This window comes from Corvus kubaryi, unplaced genomic scaffold (genome assembly GCF_017639235.1).
Source record: "Corvus kubaryi isolate FWS band 111438036 unplaced genomic scaffold, C.kubaryi_AGA036_p1.0 37387, whole genome shotgun sequence".
Lineage (NCBI taxonomy): Eukaryota > Metazoa > Chordata > Aves > Passeriformes > Corvidae > Corvus > Corvus kubaryi.
This window is the reverse complement of record NW_024581129.1, coordinates 379,960-401,962: the sequence shown is the minus strand read 5'-3', so window position 1 is coordinate 401,962 and position 22,003 is coordinate 379,960. Positions and strand designations below refer to the sequence as shown.

Genomic DNA, 22,003 nt, shown 5'->3' with positions numbered 1-22,003 from the left:
TGACTTCACCATCACTTCTGCTCTTCCTAAATTTTATTTATTGACTTCTACCAGAGATTCTTTGGAAGATTGTCATATAAACATTGCTTTGAGAGGAAATGTAAAAAACAAACAAACACAACAATCCTACCAACCTCCCCACCCCCCACACTTAAGTCTTGTGAGTCTTGGGCTTTACTGCCTAAGGCGACTCACATTTTCCTACAAGCCCCAGCAGGCTGCTCTATCTAGACCATGGCAAACCCAGTTTGTTCACCCACGCCGGCTGCATTTCCTTTGGGAAATACTTAATGCATTGACAAAATAAACACTCTTGACTCATCGCAGCAACACGAAGCACACACACAAGCCTCCAGACACGCCAGGGATCCTCAAGTTTGCAAAACACGCCATATACAGTTACATTTTGGCAAGTCCTTTTCATTAGAAGCTCATCTTTGCCGAGTCCTTTTAATCGACGGTACATCTGTCGGTACAAAACTCCTCCGCCACACACACGGGAGAAATTCTCTCTCATTTTCCATGTTTCTTTCCCCAATCTTTGACAACCTCTGAAATTACAGAAGGAGAAAGCACGGCAACCCTGGCACTCCGCCCAGCTGGCAGGGCTGGACTGCGGGCGGGCACAGCAGGACAGCGAGCGGCAGCTCCATGGGCAGCACGGAGGCGCTGCTGATGCTGGTTATTCCATCCGGCACGACCTTGCCCGCTGGCAGCAGAGGGATCCCCTGCGGCTCCCGTTCCCTGAGGGGCCGGGCGGAAGCTCCGGCAGCGGGCAGCGCGGATCCCCCGCCCGGCCTCGCGGTGTCCCCTGGAGGAGCTCCCACCGGCCCCGCGGTGTCCCCTGGAGGAGCTCCCACCGGCCCCGCGGTGTTCCCTCAGGGCGCTCCCGCCCCGGCCCCGCGGTGTTCCCTCAGGGCGCCCCCGCCCCAGCCCCGCGGTGTTCCCTCAGGGCGCTCCCGCCCCGGCCCCGCGGTGTTCCCTCAGGGCGCTCCCGCCCCGGCCCCGCGGTGCTCCCTGCGGGGGTTCCCTGCGGGAGCTCCCACCGGCCCCGCGCCGTCCCCTCAGGGCGCTCCCGCCCGCTGCCGCGCCTGCGCAGTGTGCGCGGCGCCATCCGGGTCCCGGCGCGGTCATGGCGACGGTGGCGGAGCTCAAAGCAGGTCGGGGCCGGGGCTGGGGCCGGGGCCGGCGCTGTCTGGGGCCACCGGGAGGGCGGCCCGGCGGCCCGCGGCCACCTGGATGGGCCTCAGAGCTGCCGCGGGCGCAAATGGGGATTGCCGTCCCTCATCGCTGCTCCCCTCGTGTACCGTGGGCTGTATTTCATTGTACTTAAACACATCTTGGTGCAGTAACGTTCTGCTTCTTAAATTGCCAGAATGTATGCTTGCGATTTAAAAGAAATGTATTTATGACTTCTCCGAAGTCACAGACTTCTGTCTGTGACGTGCCTGGCCTGGTGGGTGCTGGCACGTGCGCAGGTGTGATGCCTTATCGCTGTTGCACTGGGGTTCGCCAAAGCTCTGTTCGCATCGGGGCTAATTAATGCTGCTGCTTGAATGAGTTTGCCTTTAAATTAACGCGTCTTTTTATGGTGATAGTTTTAAAGGACACACTGGAAAAAAGAGGAGCTCTTGCCCAAATCAGAGCGAGGATCAGAGCTGAAGTGTTTAATGCCCTGGACGACCAGAGCGAGCCGCGGCCGACGCTGTCCCGGGAGAACCTCCTGATCAATGAACTCATTCGGGAATACCTGGAGTACAACAAGTACAAATACACAGCATCTGTTCTGACAGCAGGTATTGGCAATGAATTTGTGTCATCACTGTAATAGTAATCAGTGATTGTTTGGTTGAATAATTCCATTGATATTATGGAATTAATAAGCGTGACAAGCTACATAATCTTGTCTTCCCTTGGCAATTAATAGGGTACAAACGACCTCTCCACAGTTCTACTTGCAGCATTAAGCCAAATCATTCCATTAGTTTTCAAGAAAACTTACTCTCTGCTCCTTTACCCTTGAGGTACGTTGTTTGACAGAGTAGTTGATGCAAGAGCAAGAAAACTTGATAACAGCCTGCCGACTCAAATTTCTTGAAATGTCTGAGAGTAGTAGTTTAGAGAAAGAGTTGTTTGCCTGATGAATTTATCTTTCTGCTGTAAGACTTCTTTAATATTTTCCTTAGATTCTTTTAGGGTGAAGATAAAAATTGTAATGTCCTCGTAAATTTTATGAGTATGAATCACTAATGCTTAAGTGAGTTCCCTAGAATTAAAATACACTGTTAGTTATTAATAGTCTAAAGGGGAGGTGTGTGCTCTTATGCTCTTTTGAAGTTTTCTGTTAATTGGTGGCATTTTTCTTACCAGTCTTAAGGATTTCAGGGATTTTTTTTCCCAGAATCCGGCCAGCCTGAAGTGCCCTTGGATAGAGAATTTCTTGCCAAAGAGCTGAATATAGTTGAAGATGCAAGTGGAAAATCAGTGTAAGGAGGAATTTTGGAATGTACTGTATATTCTGTATACCAGTATATTTTTCTCTTCAGCGTTATTATAAATCACATATAAATGTTCTCACCAACTGAAATGTGGCTGATCCCACTCCTGCTCTGATGTGCTGGATTCAGCTTCATGATGCCAAACATGGGGCCATTTTCAGACATACTCCAGACTAACACTGAATTCTGCCAACACGGTGGCATTCCCCAGATAGTGTCCTTGCACGCCAGAACACAACTCTCTTACCAGTACATTCTGCTTTCTACAGAAAGTAGATCTGCTCTTTGCATATCTGTGAGTTGCTGTGTGGAGCAATAAAAAGATTACTGTGAGATTAGATAAAAAGTCACAGTGCTCCAATACAACTGCATTAAAGAACTGAGGGCTGAAGCAGGTTCAGACATGTTCAGCATTCTCTGTAGCTTATGCTGTCTGAATCTGTCAGGTGCTTAGGAAGAGCCAGGTTTTAGATGTACTGTGGTGGACTGGCCTATAGCCCACCAAAGTCTGATCTTTTGTGAGTGTGTGGGTCCTTCTGATCCATGGATGAGAATGTGGATCTCTGCTCTTGTGCTAAACACGCTCCATTTCTTCACCTGGAGCTGGAGTTCAGTGGAGAGTGTCTCTTAGTCTGAGATTTTTAGGGGACTGTTGGTGTTCAGGGGGAGCTTAGGTCTGTGCTTGTTTATGTAATGATACTTGGCATCATGTGTTTTAAATCATTAAAGACATCTGTACATATTGTAGAAGTAAATATTAAGATCTAAGAATTCCTGGGTAAAAGGTGTATTTTTAATGCTCAGTATTTCATAGACTTTACAGACTACTTTTGTAATTTTTCCCTTAAGCAGACCTCTCCTGTATGGAATTCTCTCTCATTTCTTACATGGTGGTAAAGAAGAAAGTACTCAGAATATCCTTCCAAAAGTGTCTTTGATGAATTATCCAAAGCAGAACCTTGGCAAACCACCTACTGAGAGAAATCAAAAAGGTGGGTGCAATGTCATTTTGCAGAAGTTTTATCTGTGACTAGATTTCCTATACCATGCATATGCTTATAAAAGTATAAACATGCAGCTGGACACAGTGTACCTCCTCCTCTGTGCAAGGAATGCGTTCATCTGACACCAAATGTGCCATTTCCCTAAAGGTTCAACGGGCCAAATTCTACTCCCTTATACTACTGCAAATCTGAAAAGGGTCAGCTAAAGACAGTCTCACTACATTGGCAATTTAATACAAGATTTTAACCAAAAGTCTCAATAAAATATATTCAATAGTGGGCATATCTCTGTTTCTTACCTGGTCTAACCTAATTTCTTTAGAAAGTTCTTAACTCTTTAGCTGTCAGTTCTTTATATGGGCATAAACCTTTTCTGAGAACCTAATTCATATCCCATTTGCCACAAAAGCTTAAGCCCAAAGTTTATTGCTCTGTAGTAAACACTGCTAAATGTTATTTGCCCTCTCTGGTCTGCTTTCAGACTGGTTACAATTAATACCACCTAAGGTAGAGAATGAAAAGGTTCATTGGTCCAGTTTTTTCCTTCAAAGAGTCTGCTTGGCATATTGCTTCATTTTTTACTGTGAAAATTTATTACTCTCCTGCTAATACTATGAACCATTTGGTTTGTATCCAAAAATTTCAAAAGTATGAGGCCTGAGATGTTACTGACATCTAAAAAGTGTGAGAAGTACTAACAGTTTTTAACAGTTAATTCATTGAGACACTGCTGCTTTTCTTCTGCCAGAAGAGGGAGCTGAAGAAACAAAATTTCCATACCAAAACTGCTATAAATTACCTCTTTGTTAGAAAACAATTATTCCTATCAGAAATTTCTCCATGTTTTAAAACAAACTGAGTATATAGGAGAATTGTTTTTAAAGTATACTTTTGTTTCTACTGACTGCAGGATCACCCTGCCCTGTTGACTCCAATGTAACTTCACATGGAGATTTAATTGGTTACTGTTAGTTACAGAAGTCAGGATTAATCATAAGACACAACAGCATATTGCTTTTAAAACACAAAAAACCATGCAAGTTTTAAGGCTTTGGACCTTAAGTCAATATATTCTGAAATTACTTTCTGCATGTGTTTGTTGAGTATATTAGTGGAGACCTAAAGGCAGTGGGTTTAAAATACTAATTATCCAGCTCTTTTAATTAGGCTGCATATTCAGGTAGTCAAGTCCATTTATAAACTCAACCTGCCAAGTCTCCTATTTAACATCTAACTTGCTTTTGCTTATTTAGATGTATGAGTATTCCAGCAGGCTGGGGATCCTGATAAAAGGTGTGGAATATGGTGTTTCTTTAGCTCATTCAGTACAGCTGAGTTGGAAGTTGTCGGAAATCTAATCTTAGTGATGCAAAGCTTCATGGAAACATTCATTTGTAAAATTGCCTGGGTTCTCTATGATGATGTGGTGTATCAAAGCTGACAATAGTAGAAGATAGTACTCACACCTTGGACCTCCAAATGCATGAGAATATTTTTGTCTGTTTCGTTTTCAGACAGAATTCCAGAACCAGGAAGGATGGCTGGCACGAGCATTGAAGAGCCTCTTATTTTACGAAGTATAAAGAGATGATATCTTTCATTTGCTAATTTCTCCTATCAGGGCCTGTCAGATTTAATTTAGGACATTCTTCATTGCATAAATTCCTCCAATAAATCCAATGGGACCATTTTAGCTTGTAACATCCACTCATGAGACAGGATCACAAGGTCATACTTACTGTCAATTTAAACAATGTTGGCAAGGCTCTTTCTTTCCCCAGTGCTGATAGAAGGAAAACTGTCTAGGGAGTCACATTAGTGAATCCTGTGTCTAGAAATTGCACCTGAATATACTGGGTTTGTCCAATAAATTTTTATATAATAACTTACAATTTCTGCACTTGTATCTTTGTGTGTTTTTCCTGTGCTTTTGAATAAATTTTTTCTATTTTATTCTGTGTGGTAGTTTGAGAGTGTTCAAACTAAACATTTTAATAATTAATTTTAAAAAGAAGCTACAACTTTCAGATAATAAGGGAAAAAGAAATTTTTAATAGAAGATTGATTTAGAGGGATAGTTGTTTTTAATTATCTGGAAATGAGGACTATATTTATCTTCATGCCAGCAAACAAACGAGAGTAAGTTTTTTCCATCTGGAGTTGCTATAAATTGTACAGTGTAACACTGGGTATATGGGACGGGAAGGAACTTCTGGCGTTTTTTCCCAAACAACATGAAACTCAAAGTCAGGCAAAGCTAAAAATAAAGTTGATAGTAGATTACAGATTCCCAGAACTCTTTTTTAGCTAAGGTATTTACATGTTTTGAAATGGTAAATTATTTTAAAAGCCAAGCTTGCAGGGGTACATAAAAAGTAACATCTATTTTTTCTCTTTTCATTTTAACAAAATGCATAAATGTTAAATATTTCCAGTGGTACTGAGAGGAGGTTTGTATAAATAAATCTCTAGAGTCAGGTCCTTAAAAATCTTTATTGTTAGGTAAATGGTACAGTGGAGGGGGGAAGAGAACTCGCAGTTTGTGAATTTGAAAGGACCCCAGGTTGTGCACGCTGTGAAGTTTTGCCTTTATCTTGGTTTGACCCAGTTAGCATTGCAGGGATACTTTTACTTCTACAAGCAGCCTGTACTCTAACGTGGAATTGCAGAGAGGCTGCATTTATCCATTTGAAGCCTCAGCAGTGAGCTCATCTCCTTCGTGTGACTGGCAGTGCTGGCAGCTCCCCGTTGGCTGATTGTGAGTGTCTCAGGACTGCTGCCAGGAGGGGAGGACGTGTGTTTGCAAATAAACCTCAATCAAATCCATCTGTAAGTCTTCAGCTCTGCATCAGTGGCAGCTGACCACTGGGTCAGGCGAGGGAATCTGTGTGTGCCCTCAGTGTTTGCTCTGTGCTCACGCCCCTGTCACCTTCAGCTACTGAGCTGAAGAGCCATCCCTCAGTGTTTAATTTGGTCTTCCAGAAGTTCAGTGCTACACACCTGTTTTTCCATGAACCAGTGGATCAAATTATTACGTATATTTGGATTCTGAATTGTCTTTTCAAGGGCAAAGAGAAAGGCTCTGAAAGCACAAAAGCTCAAACATCCTCTGCTATATGTTTCAGTGTAACCAAAGCCACTACTTCTGCTTTCTGTCTTCCCACCATAGATCATTCAGGTGCTGCCCAGGTGCCACGGAGCTCCCTGGGAAATTAATTTTTAGTGGTAGAAATTAAACACAATTTTCACCCAGGCTGAAGAAGGTAAAGGGATGTTTGATACCTGCCCTTTCCCAAGCCCACAGCTCAGCAGGCTCCTGTGTCCACAGTCAGGAAAGTGGAAGCTGCTACACAGGCGTCCTTCACTGAGCTTTGACATAAAGGTGTATGTCTGAAATCAGAGACAAAATACATTTAAAACAAAGGGAATCTTTGGGCTGTTTTCTCTGGAGATTCACCCGTTGTACAGACACTGCACTGGGACAGAGGGTAGAATTCGGCCTGTTTGCTCTAGGTGCAACTTGCATTTCATCTAATTCTCCAATACCCTCACAGCCCACATCTGGGGTTTTGAAACAATCTCTTGTTTCAAATTATAGTCATTGTACAAGCAAACTAAAGGCAAATTAAAGTGTTTTTCCAGTGATATTTATTAACAACAAAGCTTTGAAATACGTCTATGAAAATATACTGGTCTAATCATATTATTATTGGCCTACCATTTATCTTGACAGTACATGAAACATGAGCGTATCTTTCACGATGATGACAAACAGCAAGTCCTCTGAATGTCAGACTGCCTGCCTTGTTACCAGGTGAAGAGGAATTGCAAAATCTTTGCCATATGGATGCACTTAGCATTCCTTAAAATTTTAAGGTGAGATAAATATTTAGATCAAAATATGTCACAGTCCTAGAGCCACAGGTTCAGGTTTTAGAAGAAATTGCCACCTAGGTGAGCATACACAAAAATTAGTTTCTCAATTTCAGAAGCTGCGTAATTGCATAATAATTACAGCCTGGGATGTCTTGCATTAACTGCCCTTATTCTTTCTACTGACAACTGAAAATTTAAAAAAGAAAGATACAAGCATATAGAAGTTTAGGGTCTTTAAATAGCAAAATGCATTTGTGAATTTTCTTGGAGACAGAACATGAACTAAGAGCTTTACGGAGGGAATTCCATTAAAAGAGGCTGTTTGTTGTCTAAGCACATTATCACAAGTGAAGGTGACTAGGAGCCAGTGAGTTCTGGTGTGGATATCAGATCTGGAAAGCTCTTTGGAAGAACTTAACCCACAAGTTTTAAAAATAAAAAGTTCTTTAAGACCAAATTTTTGCTCTCTCCTCAAATGAGAGAAAACTGTGTCTCTAGGCTCCAGGGCAGCCATGCTGTTCCAGAGGTTTTAGTTTCTGTCCTGCACAGGAGAGATTTTTTAAAGCTTTATCAGCTCACTGTGAGGAGTCGGTTACTTTTTCCTTCCTGAGCACCAATCTCGGTGTCACTGGATCAGTTTTCCGGAGGAGTGATTATCCTTGGGTGATCACCTTTAGGAAAAGAAACCCGAAAGGTTTGTTCACACTTGCAAAGAGACCCTTTCAGTAGCAGCTGATTCAGACCTGACCTGCACCCTTCACTGACTTCACCCGACCACCTGCAGCCGGTGTTGAGCACAAACCTCAACATCAAGCAGCTGGCGAGTGTTTTCCCTCATCAGACTGCCTCAAGATTGATTGTCCTGGCTTGGTCACAGACTGTCCCTCCTGTTGTAAGGGCACAGCTTGACACAGGTGGTAATCCACCAGTATAATTACCAGTTCTAATTATATTTGTCATGTTAGAGAAACATGGTTGGTAAAACTTCAGCAAAAACATTTTTAAACAAAACAAAAATTGCTTACCTGACACATTATTTAACAAACTAACATCACCATCTGTGCTTTTGGTTTTTTCCCCTCTGTTGTGTTCAGGTTACACCATGGTAAGGCAGCAAAAAGTTCACTTCTTTCCTTCTTGGGTCCTCTTTCTTTTCCCCAAGCACAATATTTACAGTGCAAATTCAGTCAGGAGATATTTAAGGGCAGGCTGCCCAATACTTTATTTTTTTCTAGAAAAGTACTACATAAATAAACAAATCAAGGGGATTTAAACAAAGCTTATTTTTTTGTCACAAACTCATCATCCACTGGGAATCCACAGCTTTCATTCTGAGGCAACTTTGGTTTAAAACAAACACCCCAACATTCAGGAACCCCCAACCAGGCTATCAGATTAGTATATTCTTACATTAACTTTTAAGTGAAGGTTGGAAGCCATGCTTACATTTAACAGTTGCTACCCCACATGGCTTGAGAGTGCAACTCTTTCAGTCCCAGCACTAGTATTTTTTTAGACTTTCCAGCTCCATTTAATGTCACATCATATATCACCCTCCAGCACTGCTGCTGTTAAACACCCTCCTCGGGCAGCAAGCCTGCGTGTGCAGTGGTTTGCAGACCAGCCAGAATAATTTCCACTCCTTTTTAAGCTACTATTTTAATGTGTCTGGTTTTGTGAAACAGCTGCATGTGTTTAAAAGGAACTTCTTAGGATAACTTTGATGAATGTTAAAATGATCATACTTCTCAGAGGATTCCCTTGCATTTCATTGTGTTTCTAATTAAAAGCTAAGTTTGCAATCAAGAAACTGCAGGGAAAAAAGTAAAACAGGGTGAACGACCCTGCCCTGTGACAAACTTTCTGCTAACAAGGACAAGTTTCTTGGATTTATGTCATGGTGATAATTTCCCTTGGCTTTGCTCCAACAAAGTCACACATGCACAAGTCTGATATGGTGCTGCAGGGTCCTGGAAAGCTCTGCATGGCTCCATGGCAGCCCCACACCACTGCAGACACCAACCCTCCCTGTAGCAGGACAGTCTGTGACCTCTGGCACTGTGTCACTGCCCTGGAAAATCTGGCCTTCTCCAGCTGAGGCCCAAACTTGACCCTGTATCTGGTATTTCTGAAATGTTGCAGGGTAGAAACCCCAGGGCTCTTTCCCTCTCTCCTCTTTGTCCAAATTTTTTCACCACTGGGCAGAACTAGAAGGGGCTACAGGTCTATCACACCTGCAAGTTCCTGACCCAGTGACAGCAGAGGTTTTTAGCCCAGCCTCCCCTCATAAGTATTTTTTTAGGATGATTAGACCTGTATGAGCCCCATCCATCTTCCCCAGGATGGTTTATTTTCCAAAGAAGAGAGGGCTGTTGATGTCAAGAGACATAATTTCACTCAGGCCTGTGCTCTGATCCTTTGGGTATACACCATATTTAGTCTGTTGCTGAGAGGGGGTTGTTTCGGTATTTTGTATTTGGCACGTTGATGGGAATTCCTAGAGGATCCTAGCTTTCCCTTTTTGGGATATCTCCATCCACAGGTCCTACTGCACAAGGCTGTTGGCTACTAGAGAGGAAGGAGGGGGGACAGCTGAAGACTGAAGGTTTGGGGGATGTAAGGAAGGTTTGATGAGGACCAGATCACTCCCTAACCCCTGCAGGTCTGGCTCCCAGCACCCTGTCCTCCTCTCCCTGCCAGCACACGGTGCCTGCTCCCTGTTCTGTCCATGCATCCCGGGGACTGTGCTCCCCCAGCTCTTCACCGCTTCTCTCCTACATTTATGGACACAGGGAGGTATTTCTTATACATGAGCAAGTATTTACAGTCCTTTATCAAGAACTGAGCTGCACACTGGATCACGAAAGAAACTGGCAAATCTGCTGGGAAGGTGGGAAACAACCCTCTTCTTTCCCACAGGCAAATGAGGCTTAAACCAGCCTCAGGCTCCAAATGTCACATAAACACAGGGAGACCCAGAGCCACCTCCACCCACACAGCCCTGCTGTGTTAGGAATAACCCTCTTTGCCCAAGCAGCCCCTGAACTCAGGGACATAGCTCCAACAAAATGCACTGACAGTGGGTCAGTGGGAAACATCCTGTGCCACACGGGCCCATGACCTGCCCTTTGCCCTTCTAGGCACAGGGCCACGAGGGGCAGGGATACTGGCAAGGCAGGAAGGAGTTAAAGGTCCATTTGCTTTGTCAAACAGCAGGGGAAAAGGGTGAAACCCTGAACTTGTGAGTTGGGGGCACCCCTTTCATACACCCTTCTGAAAGCCAGAACCAGCCTGCTTCCCTAAAAAGTGGCTCAGGGCAGGGGCCACAGCCTAGGGTTAGGCCCTGCTGGGAACGAGGTCCTTGGCTCAGGCTGTGTTTTTTAAGCCAGGTACCAAAAGGATTTTCCAGCAGGACGTGGTTTCCAGGGCCCCTCCCCACTGACAAGATTCTCCTCCTCTATATAGGGAGGCTGCGAAGGCAGCAAGGACTTGGGCTGTCCCGGCTGGTGGCTGTACCTCCAACTCACTCCGCTCCCACAACTGGACACCTGTGAGTACCACGGCGGGGTGAGGTCCCTGCCGGGGACTGGGCTGGGGGCTCACACACTTTGGGATGGGTAGTCTGGCAAGTTAACTCTCACACTGCTCTGCGAACACACTCAGAGAATTAACCTGGGCATGGGAACAGACCGATCAGACGCGCCCAGACGATTTATCCCGGTTTGTGTGTTACTGGTTGGGTTCTGGTTAAAATGCATAGAGACTGTGCATGCCTGACAGTGTGCACAGATGTTCTAGCCTGCTTCTAGTCACTGCTAACACCACCATTGCAGGGTCGAGGCTGAAAGACACTGGCTGCAGAGAAGGAGCCGTTCTCTGAGCCGGCAGCAAGGTGCAGGGCGGTGCAGGCGGTCACAGGTACCTGCTGCAGGTAACCACCACACGGGCGTTTGGGAATGAAAAAGCCTGGTAACCTGAGCTGCTGATCTTCTCTAAGTGTTCCTAACCTCTTAGTCCTAATTAAGGACTGCTGAAAGAAAGTGCAACCAAATAAAATAATCAGTTCATCAGTAACTTGTTCTGTAAACAGGAAAAATGCTTAAAAATTAGAAGGAATGGAAACACTTTTATGTAAATGCCCCAGCATTACATATATATGTTTTTAATATGCTGGGAACAAAGTTTAAGCAAAACTAATCTGATAATTTACTGAACTACACGAATTTCAAAGGTGGCATGCCTTTTTTTTAAAGGGAAAATAAAGCAACCAACTTCTAAGAAAATCCCGTTAAGTAAGTTAAGACGACAGTAGATGGCAGTGCAGAAAGCAGCTTCAGTGTCATCCCAGAGGTTCGCGGGCTTCTTTCAACATACGTGTGTGTGTGTGTGTGTGCGCGGGTCTGTGTGCATGCACACCTATAAAAATGTTGATATTTATGTGAAAGGCATATATGTTTGCATAATTAAGAAGCATCATGAGATATTTTCAATATAAGGGAAATCAGAAGGCTTGTCATTATTACCTAATACATACATCTTAGTAAAATCTTCTCTAAAATACACTTGTTGAAAAACAAGCCCACCTTGTCCTTCACTCCAAGCTTTGCCCTGACAGGCAGTTTGCAGCAGGATTGTCTGGATGGACTGATTTGCTGAGCTCCTCAAGTTCCCCCCTTCCCTCAAGCCACTCACTCAGGGGCTGAACAGATGAACCCCTGAGAACAAAGCTCTAATTAGGTTGTCACTTCAGTTTAATGCCCGATTCTGCTCTGGCTGTGTTCGCTTGGATGTAAACAATGAATTTTATTATCTCATTTGCAATTGACACACTAGTCCCTAAAAGGTATTTGTTTTGAATTTGTTATCATTACATTTTTGTGGAATGGCGAGTATTGAGCAGAACATCTCCATAAAAGGCAGCGTGGGGATGTATGCAGAGATCCCAATGCTTTGGAAATCACAGACACTTATTAGTTGCAAATCTGTTGGCTTCTAAGTATGTTAATTTTAGGAGAAACCAAGAGCTAGATAGCTTTCCAAGTTGTGCAAAGTCTAGTTAAATTATGGATTATTTGTGAATTCTAATCAATATACAGAATCTGATTTAGTTAATAGAGTGACATCTACAGGAATTTGAAATAGCTGGTATTTTCTAGATAAAGAGAATCTATCCCTTTTTTTCCTTCCTTTCTGATTTTTACAGTTTATAACAGGCAATAATTAGGGCCAATTTCTTTTTAATATTAGAAAATCAAATGTTTAGTCAGAGTTATGTAATAATTCACATTAAGAAAGATGAGAAGATCTTATTGCAACTGAGGCACTTACAGATACTTTGATTGAAATATATGGAGAATGCATTACAGAAAAGAAAAACAAAAACCAAAGCCAACCAACGAAAAAAGAAACCCCAAACTGATGGTACCTCCATTTCCAGATGAAAAGCTCCACAGTGGGGAAAGGTGAAAGGCCAGGAGGGATTGATAGCAGGGCTCATGATAAAGCTGTCAATCCTGTTCCCAAATGAAGGTCACAAGGCTAGGATTCACCCCTAGATTATCTTTTGATTATCTTTTTTTCCAAGCAGTGCTCAGTAGGATGATTCAGTTAAGTGCTGGAAAAGTAAAAGATAAGGAACATGGAAAGAAAGTAGCCAAGAATTACTGTAGCCCAAGAAATGCAGTTTGAGTCAAGCAGCAGGTTACTGCTCCACTCTTATCAGAAACTGCTCATGAGAGCAGGACTTGATTTTTGAAAATAATTGGCTATATGTTCCTCTGTTGCAATAATTACTCCCTGTACAGATGTGATAAGGCTTTATGTTGACATGCACATCCTGCAGAAGAAGGGAGAAATGTCCTTTATCTTTCCCTTGGGAGAAAAGCAGTCCCTCCAAGCTCTGACTCAGGAGGTAATTCTGCTTGGCCAATAACCTTTTAATTAAAGTGCACTTCCTGGAAATATTTATATTTCATCCTTGAAATAATATACTCAGGATAAACTAGTTATAAAGACAGCATTCAGCTTCTGTCATTAACATGAAAAGGGAAGAGGAAGTGAAGACAGCCAGATAACTCCACAGTGGGACAGCAGACAGAGGAATAGAGTGAGCTGTGGAAATATCCATGCATGTTTGGGGGCTAGCACAACAAATGAATCAGGTTAGGTGTAATTTGGCACCTAAGGCAAGAAACTTCATATCAATGGTATTTTTGTGATTGCTCTTCCTCCTCCCATTCTCAGGATAACTCACCTCTGGGTATAAAAGTGTATACTCTTGTATGTGATTTGGGCTAAATGGATGAGAACCTCCTACCACCTCTTGCACATGGATAGGGGTCTCCACTTTCTCAGCCAGTCCTATGGGTGAAACAGGAACTGGCTAAAGGGTAAATTTTGCTTTCCCAGGGAACGTTCTCAGCAGGCAGTAAGGAGTCTTTCACCTTGGCCCATTTCCCCAGTTTCAAGCACATGCTGGCCCAGTGCAGTGCAGTCTTGATCAGAGATGGACCAGAAGATATACTGCCAATTATTAATCAGAAAGCTTCAGCATCTCATTAGCAGCTCATTAGTCCTCACTAGGACAAATTTAGTTGAGTTTGTGGAGCTTATATTTTACCCCTTCCATTCAGAAACCTTCCTTTATAATGAAAATGAATAGTGCACATTAATAAATACATTTTTATTAGCCATTAATCCACACTTCCTAACTGCATTTCCTTTTTTACTACAGTGGTAGTCAGAAGCTGCTAAAACTTTATCCTTAGATTCCAGAGGTTCAGTGACGAACAGTTCTTTTCACATAAATCCACATTTTCTCCCCATTGTGTTTCAGAGGAGTTTTGGGATCCAGCTCAGACTGTCTATTCACTAGTTCTTGTAGGGGATCTATTCTTACCATACCCAAACTAGTCCTAGTGCTTGGAGCTAGGGGATAAGAACCTGTATTTCCAAGTTCTGCAGTTCACTCCACCTTATATACCTTCCAAGTGGATCTTGCTTTGAAAAAGATTGAATTTAAAACTTTTCTGCACCTTGCTATGGATGTGCAGGAAGAAGTAGGAGAACTTAGTCAAACAGACACAGACCAGCTCTCAGTTTCATGCTAGAATCTGTGGAAGATGTTTTTGACTTAGCATGGAACAAAAAAAGGAACTTTTCCTTGATCCTTAGGCAACAGAACAGACAAACCTCTGGGATGTCCCACTGTGACATGTTTTGTAGCAGGCCAACAGTTTTAGCTGCAGTTGGGTTTTTGAGGTAGATGGTCAGGATGATTTGGCAGTTTGATTTCCATCATCATTTTCTGTGAGCAGCCTCAGAATAGCAGGATTTGACCCCATGAAGCTCAGCTCTGCAGTTCAGTCTCACTTTTGGTGTTTCTGAAAGCAGTATCTAATTCCTATTGATATAAAAGTGCTGCTGTCACCTGGCATTTAGCCAGAGGCAGCACTATCCAACCTTTCTGATGCTTCAGCATGGCTATATAGCTCTCTTCTGGGCATAGGATGGGCTGAAATCCCCGTCTCCACTGCTGCAGCCCTTCCTCCCATGCTGCTGGGGCAGTGGGGTAGAGAACGTGCCTTGCCCGTTGCCAATGCAGTGGGAGAGGCCAGGGCAGCTCCTGCTGCTCCCTGAGCCCCGTGCCCTGGGAACTGCAGCTCTGGAGATGGGGCAGTGCTTCCACGGCTCCCCTGTCCAGCAGCTTCCCCCCGCAGCCACCAGCGGGAGAGCTCAGCTGGAGAGAATACCATCTCCATTATTGGAACTGTGCAGCTCTACCAGACCTCTTGGCAACGAGGGAGCATTTTCTGCCTTAATCCACACAGAGGTCAAATAGTTTCCTCTTGCTCTCTTCCAAGAATCTCCTGGGAGCAAGCAGAGGGCCACATCCTACAGATGCTCCCTCCCAGAGCCTCGACAGCAGGGAACGCTGCTCAGGGCCAGTGGCAGTGCACCAGTCCAACCTCCCAGGGCCTCCCTCACACATTGCATGTTCATGGATTACCTGGGTGAATTTTCATCTTTGGGATTTCCAGGCAAGGCTCTAGAACAAGCACATTCAGCTTTTTTTTTTTTTTAAGACAAAACTGTCGAGGGAGCTTAAAGAGCTGGGGCATCTAATTTCCACTGGATTTCAGCGGGATACCATCTAACCTTCTTAGGCGCCTCTAAAAATCCCAGTTTTGTTTTTAAGCTTTATGCCACCTTCTGCATGATCCATGTTTCCTTCTCAGACCCCTCAGAGAGTGTGGCCTTGCAAAAAAACCTTAATCTGTGGGAAGGCTTCAGGGAAAAATATTTAGAAAGCAAGCTCTGATACTCCCAGAGCACAGGGTGTCCATTTGGCTACATACCACAGAGCTTGGTCGTTACAAATATTGTCCTGCTTACGGGTCCTGCTTGACATCTTTAGCAGTCAGTTCTCTGAGCTCCCTCCAGATTCATGTTTGTTTGAATGCTGTAAATATTAAATTCATTCTCAATAAGGAAATGAAACAGCCTCTGTCTCCTAGAGATGTTTTCCTTGGGCACACGCTCTTTGTAGCTCCTCCCCAGCTCTGCTCTCTGCTCCACTGCACAGCAGGTTTCCCAGCCAGCAGGACTCTTTCTGCCCTGGAGCAAACCACAAATCCTCTGTGTACTCCTTCCCTCCTTTAGATCTGTGCCCCCCATGAGATACAGCAAAACACTTACAAAGCTCCAGCATTATCAGCACTGATCTTGCAGCTACATCCAAACTTCAGTTGCCAGAGCAGGAGAGCAGCTGCCTCCTGTCTCAGCACCGTGCAAACTCTCCTCTGGCTCTCACCTATGGGGCAGATACATCCAGCTGCTTTGTCCAAGTGCAAGTGCATGGCACAGATGCATCATCCTTCCAGTCTGAGCATCATGGTTCAGAGTATCTTTTAGCTGAGGCAATTTCCAGGCTTGTTTTATTTCTTCTCTCTCTCATGTGATAGACATTTATACTTCATAAATGATCAACTGCTATTGTCTGTCCCATGGGGAGGGGCTAACTCTACTTCTTCACAAGCAGTACTGAGAAAAAAAAATTTTTTTCTGCTTTTTCTATTGACCATATCTTAATCTTATTCTTCTCCAAATGAAATGGTATTAAGTGATTGGAAATAGTCCTTTGCAAGAAAAGTTCATTTCTGTCCTTGCTGGAACACAGCTGGGGAACCATTCTTCTACTATTTATTTCATTATTGCACTGATATGCCACTATGCACCCAACAGCATTTGGGTGATGGGAAATTTTTTATTTGTCTGAATTCAATTAACTTTGTGATGGGCAGGAGCTGAGGCTGCAGGAGGGTGTTCAGCTGGTTGTCCTGGTGCAGTTCTGACAGTCTCATTGCACAGGCATTAGTTATGCCTTTTTTTTTCTCTTTGCTCTTCAGTGCGATATAAACAAGATAAAGTAATAAGCCCAGAAGTCCTCATTTGATTTAGTGCCATGAAGCTTTTGATTTTGGTGATTCCAGACACAGTAACAAAGGCATGAGAATCTGAACACATATATTCTAAAGTATTTAAGCTGGCACTCAAAAGTATCCACATGGAAATGTGAGATATGACACAGGACCTATAGTGCTTTGGACCTCCTGCATATTTGACAAATGTGTTTTGCCTGGAATGTCTCCACATTTGCCTTCCTTTATCCCTTTAAATCAGAATATTTTGCTTCCTCAACAGGTGTCTGCTGAGTCAAAATGGCTCAAAAACCTCTCAGCGATGATGAGAAATTCCTCTTTGTGGACAAAAACTTCATCAACAACCCACTTGCCCAGGCTGACTGGTCAGCAAAGAGACTGGTTTGGATTCCATCAGAGAAACATGGATTTGAAGCAGCAAGTATCAAGGAAGAGAAAGGGGATGAGGTGACAGTTGAACTGGCAGAAAATGGAAAGAAAGTGACACTGAGCAAGGACGACATCCAGAAGATGAACCCTCCAAAGTTCTCCAAAGTGGAGGACATGGCAGAGCTGACTTGCCTCAATGAAGCTTCAGTGCTGCACAATCTAAGGGAGAGATACTTCTCAGGTCTAATTTATGTGAGTAGACCCAACCACACTCAGAGCATTTCCTATTGCATGCAACCATGTCCCATTGACAACGAGGTGGATCCCCACCCACTGCCTGCGACACAGGCCTTGTGTAACACTGCCATACAAGTACCAACCCCCAGTAATGGCATCCTAACCCAAAAATGTTTTAAGTTCACTTTATTCCCCATGATTCTCCTGCTTCTTTAATAATGGCTTCTTAACTAAATTAAAACACATGAAGGTTTCTTTTCAGCAAAATGTACAGATTCTGAAAGAATACTGTTGGCTTGGAAAGTACTCTCTGATAGGTGAACAAAATCTGAGTTCTGCTGTTTGGGGAAAAAAAAAATAATAGGGACTTTTAAATTAATTCAAGGTAAACCTGAACAAGTTTCCAGTAACTTGCAAAAAGAGCATACGGAAAAGCCAAATCATGCAGTTTTTCTCAGGCAAAACTCCCACTGAAAGGCAGCTGGAAAGTTCTGGTCTGGTGGTGCTTGAGTTAAACCTTATGTTTGGATAAAGGTACAAACCCACTGGAATTTAGGCAAGAGTACTTGCATGTACCAGTGTGTCACTGAAGCAAAGTCATGCATCCACTAAACCTTTTTTTCCCTCATGTTGGTCAAGTTACAGATCAGACAAGCCTGGACAAATTATAATTTCTCTGTATTCATGTGAGTTATTAGACTACGCAAGATTATTCTGTCTTTCAGTCCACACAAGTACATTAACACAAGAATATTTTGACATTGATAACCCTTTAGTCTATCCACATCAACAGTTAGCAAACAGCACAGTAAGAAAGCCCAAAACTTTTCCAAGGAATTTAGCTGTTATCTTTGATTTTACATGGAGGATCCCTATGCTGTGCTGCAGAAAAGTTACCTACAGTTTCAATCTATGAACATTTTACTTGTATGAAAGACCACTGATGAGTGAAAGTACAGAGCTTAAGTAGAAACAGTAGTCAAGGTCTTATTACTAATATGAGGAATGCTAAATTGAAAAGTAGGAAATGAAGCAGAAAATAAGATAGTTATATGGAGTACAACAAAGGAACTGCTTACTTGTTATGCGTAACTTCAAAGAGCTAAGCTCAAGATCTTTCCTTCAGGAATGTACTAAAATACACATTAAGAAGTTCCTGAAAGAAGCTTGACTTCCCATCTTTTCATTAGTTGAGTTTATTGGATTTTAAGTTTGCAGGTGAACATGTGGACCCACGTGCTATTATATCAGAACATGCAGCCTTAATGATTAAAATAGACTTTTTCTGAAAGTGTTCTGCATTGTTGCAAGAATTAAAAGAATTAGTAGAAGGTTAGTAGGATAAAATGGGGGATTGGGCATTTCTTTGTTGTTGTTCTCAGCAACGCTCTGCATAGATGTTCCAGGGTTTCCCTTATGTTTACTTTGTGGAATTTCCACTTTCTACAGAAAGAGGAAATTAATTTCCAAAGGTGGATAATGCAATTAGAAATCAAGGAGTTTTTCATGGAGGCAAAAATGGAAGTGTACCTGAAATTAAGTTTTCTTTCTCAAGAGACTAGATTTTAAGATGGTAAAAGTTTCAAAGAAATTAATTTGACTTGTAGTGCAACAAGTTAATCATATTTTCAGTAACCAAAATCTGCTTGAAACTGTCCAGCTTTATGCAGTGCTGCCCTACTAGATGCTGTCATACCTTTTTAAAAACAGAGGGGGCCTCTAAAGAGAATTTGAGTCTCATCCACTTGCAAAACTAACTGTAAGCAACCATCTCCTGGCTTTGCCATGTGTTGCCTAATTTGCATCCCTTGGAGTCCCACACATTCAAAGAAAACATGACCTCAACATTTTTCTCTCCAGAGCATCACTGACGCAAATGGGGATTCCCAAATCTGCTAAAGAAAAATAATCTCCCCTCTTGCATTTACATTAAATATTATTAAATACAAAGATTCAGTGCAGAAATTCACAGAGTGACTGCACACTAGAAAAACACCCTGGCCTTTTGCTTCATCACAGATAATTAAGATAGAGGGGCAAGAAGAAACACGAGCCACTAACTCATGTTTCACATTGCTCAGAACAAAAAGAATCTGCTTTATCCACACACGAATTACACCAAAAATTATTATATAAGCATGAATAATGCAGCAATGCAACTTCAGTGGATTTGAGAGTAGAATCAAGCTCCTTGTGGCTGTATTCATAGGCACTACTTGTTCAGTCTTCACTCAACAGTGAAAAATGCTGTCTTTTATACATAAAGCTATATATGCATATTGGAACTGAGGTTGGACTCTTCTGCCCCGACCCAGATATTTACAATGCAGATGTGTATTTGTGCCAGGCTCCTGTAAATACCCATCAGCAGTAGCTGTCTGAGGGATACACAAGCTCAGCACTCCCATGGAAGTATCCCTAAGACATTTCAAATTATGTTCTTCTTCCAGACCCTCTGGGGAGAGATTCAGCTGGGGGTCCCCCTCTCTAGACAGGCTCTGCCCCAGGGAGAAGGATTTAAGACATGGAAGCTTCAGTGCCCCCACTTTCAATCACACACTTGGCCGTGTCAAAACATCCTCTATATTAATCTAGCTCCCCCAAATCCTTGAAAAGCAGATACCTAGAGCTACAATCAACCAAAATAAGAGGGCTTCATTAAACTTCCTGAGGTGACAGATCATATAGTCACAGTCCAGTTAGAAATGAGGATTCCTGAATTTCATCAGCTTTTACTCTGCCTTAATTGCCTGCTTCTTGTGCCTCAAAATTAGTTTTTCAAAGGCATGTTACTGTGTGCCTGGGTATGCAAACAGCCCTACATGTGGCAAGTCAGGAAATGCCTGGAAATCTCAGGGAAGGGACGCCTAAATAATTTCCTTGATTTCCTCTCCTATTATTTTACTTGGGTGAGAATGATTAGTTGAGTGTGCACAGTAAATCTATTTATACTATTAAAAAATGTCTTGCTGTCCTTTCCATAAGGGCCTTGGTGGTCATTCTAGGATAAAACTGTCACTTTTCAAGTGTGTTATCCTGGCAACACTAAAGTTCATTTTGACATGAGCAGCACAGTTTCATTCTGAACTCCCATGCCAATGAAAATCCAGCCCAGCAACTCCCTACCTTCCACACCAAGGGGTTCAGCTTGGGGATGCTGAGAACTGGTGAGGATTTGAGCTCGATTTTCTTGGACTGTGGTGACACAGGCACAACCTGAGCTGTTGGTGGAGGTCCCCATCAGCACCCGGAGCACCCCAGATGTCCTGTGCCCAGCTGCAGCACCCAACCTGCTGCTGGCGCCCGAGGCTCCGGCCCTGTGTGCAGAATAAATGCCATATAAAGTGCTCAGGCTGTGCCGGGGCTGTGTTGGGCCATTGCCTATTATGGTCAGGAAAGGGAAATCCCTGTGCCCGGAGCCTCCCGGGTGCCAGGGCCCAGCCTCGCCGGGTCAGCTCCAGCCACGGGGGAAGCAGCCCCGGGGCTGAGGAGGGCAGCAGCTGCACCCCACAGAGCCTGCAACTTTCACACACGTGGCAGGAAAATAAAATAAATAATCATAAAAATTAAACAAACAAACAAACCAACAAAACAACCAACCAAACAAACAGCATACTTTCATTATTTCTTTTTTTTCCATAGGCCAGTTTAAATATCACAATACTCCTGCAATTATGATCTCATAATGTGGTAATTTTTTTTATTTTGGGGGTTTAAATCTTCTTTTAAAATTAAATACCCTTGCAAATTTCTTATTTTTAGCAACTGTTTGTGAAATACGTCTTTTCATCTATTATCATATCCTATTATTTGTGGTCCAGTTCAATAGCTGGAGTATTTAGAAATAAAGGAAAACAAACAAACAAACAAAAAACTAAGAAAACATGGATGAACATCTATCAGCTGGCAGCCAATATTCTTGTTTGTTTATGCATATACTTTTACATTAATACCTTCATTAAATTCTAAACAAACCACATTTTTCCTTAAGTTTCCTGCAGAAATAGTCATGTAGTGAAGGCATGGTTAGTCTCTCAAGGCATCTATTTGGAACTTGAGAAATTTTTTTTAAGGACTCTTATCAATCATCATTGTTACATGTGTTCATAGAAGCTTTTTTTAAAAAAACCCTTCAAACATCAATCCAAGCTTCTTACCTAGGATTTCAATTTACAGAATTTGATGCCTATGTGAGCACATATTTATAACATATTCCGATAAGAAAATACACATATAAAGAAATATTAATTATTACAGTTGTTACCATACCCTTATGTGTGATAAGGGTTTGCACTGAAAATAACTGAAGTTAAGGAGCTCTAACATCAGATCACAGTGTTTCTACAGATTGCTAAATTCACCTACTTTCCAGCAGCTCACTTACTAGAAATTATTTGTGCACCTGGAAATTACCCATACACATACATTCAGAAAATCTCTGCTTCATTTGTTACCGTGGGCAGAGCACAAAGGAGCGCTGCTCGCTAAAACCCCATTAATTCAATGCAGCCGATGCCTGCGTTTCCCAGCCCACACATGGCATGGGATACTAAGGCCAGCTTTTATTTGAATTCCCTTG

At 42.8% G+C, this 22,003-nt stretch overlaps 2 protein-coding genes across 11 annotated transcripts in view; both read left to right on the top strand.

Moving 5' to 3' along the window:
- Nucleotides 1–945: 945 nt before the first annotated feature.
- CEP20 (centrosomal protein 20) lies at nucleotides 946–5,455 on the top strand. 7 transcript variants are annotated; one of them, XM_042037189.1, is made up of 5 exons: nucleotides 952–1,160; nucleotides 1,599–1,796; nucleotides 2,402–2,486; nucleotides 3,348–3,490; nucleotides 5,017–5,455. In XM_042037189.1, exons 1-5 carry the CDS (start codon nucleotides 1,133–1,135, stop codon nucleotides 5,091–5,093), a joined length of 531 nt encoding a protein of 176 aa, XP_041893123.1. In that variant the 5' UTR covers nucleotides 952–1,132; the 3' UTR covers nucleotides 5,094–5,455. The 7 variants fall into 7 exon arrangements, with proteins under 7 accessions (XP_041893125.1, XP_041893123.1, XP_041893124.1 ...); XM_042037190.1 differs by having other exon boundaries at nucleotides 955–1,160; nucleotides 3,351–3,490; XM_042037188.1 differs by lacking the exon at nucleotides 952–1,160 and adding an exon at nucleotides 1,168–1,325.
- Nucleotides 5,456–10,826: 5,371 nt separating this feature from the next.
- Nucleotides 10,827–22,003, top strand: part of MYH11 (myosin heavy chain 11) — a 55,630-nt gene continuing 44,453 nt past the window's right edge. For all 4 annotated transcript variants that reach the window (XM_042037161.1, XM_042037160.1, XM_042037162.1 and 1 more), the window contains exons 1-2: nucleotides 10,827–10,928; nucleotides 17,081–17,439. In XM_042037161.1, the coding sequence (XP_041893095.1) occupies nucleotides 17,098–17,439 (342 nt within the window). In that variant the 5' untranslated portion in view covers nucleotides 10,827–10,928; nucleotides 17,081–17,097. The remainder of the gene's footprint in view (nucleotides 10,929–17,080; nucleotides 17,440–22,003) is intronic.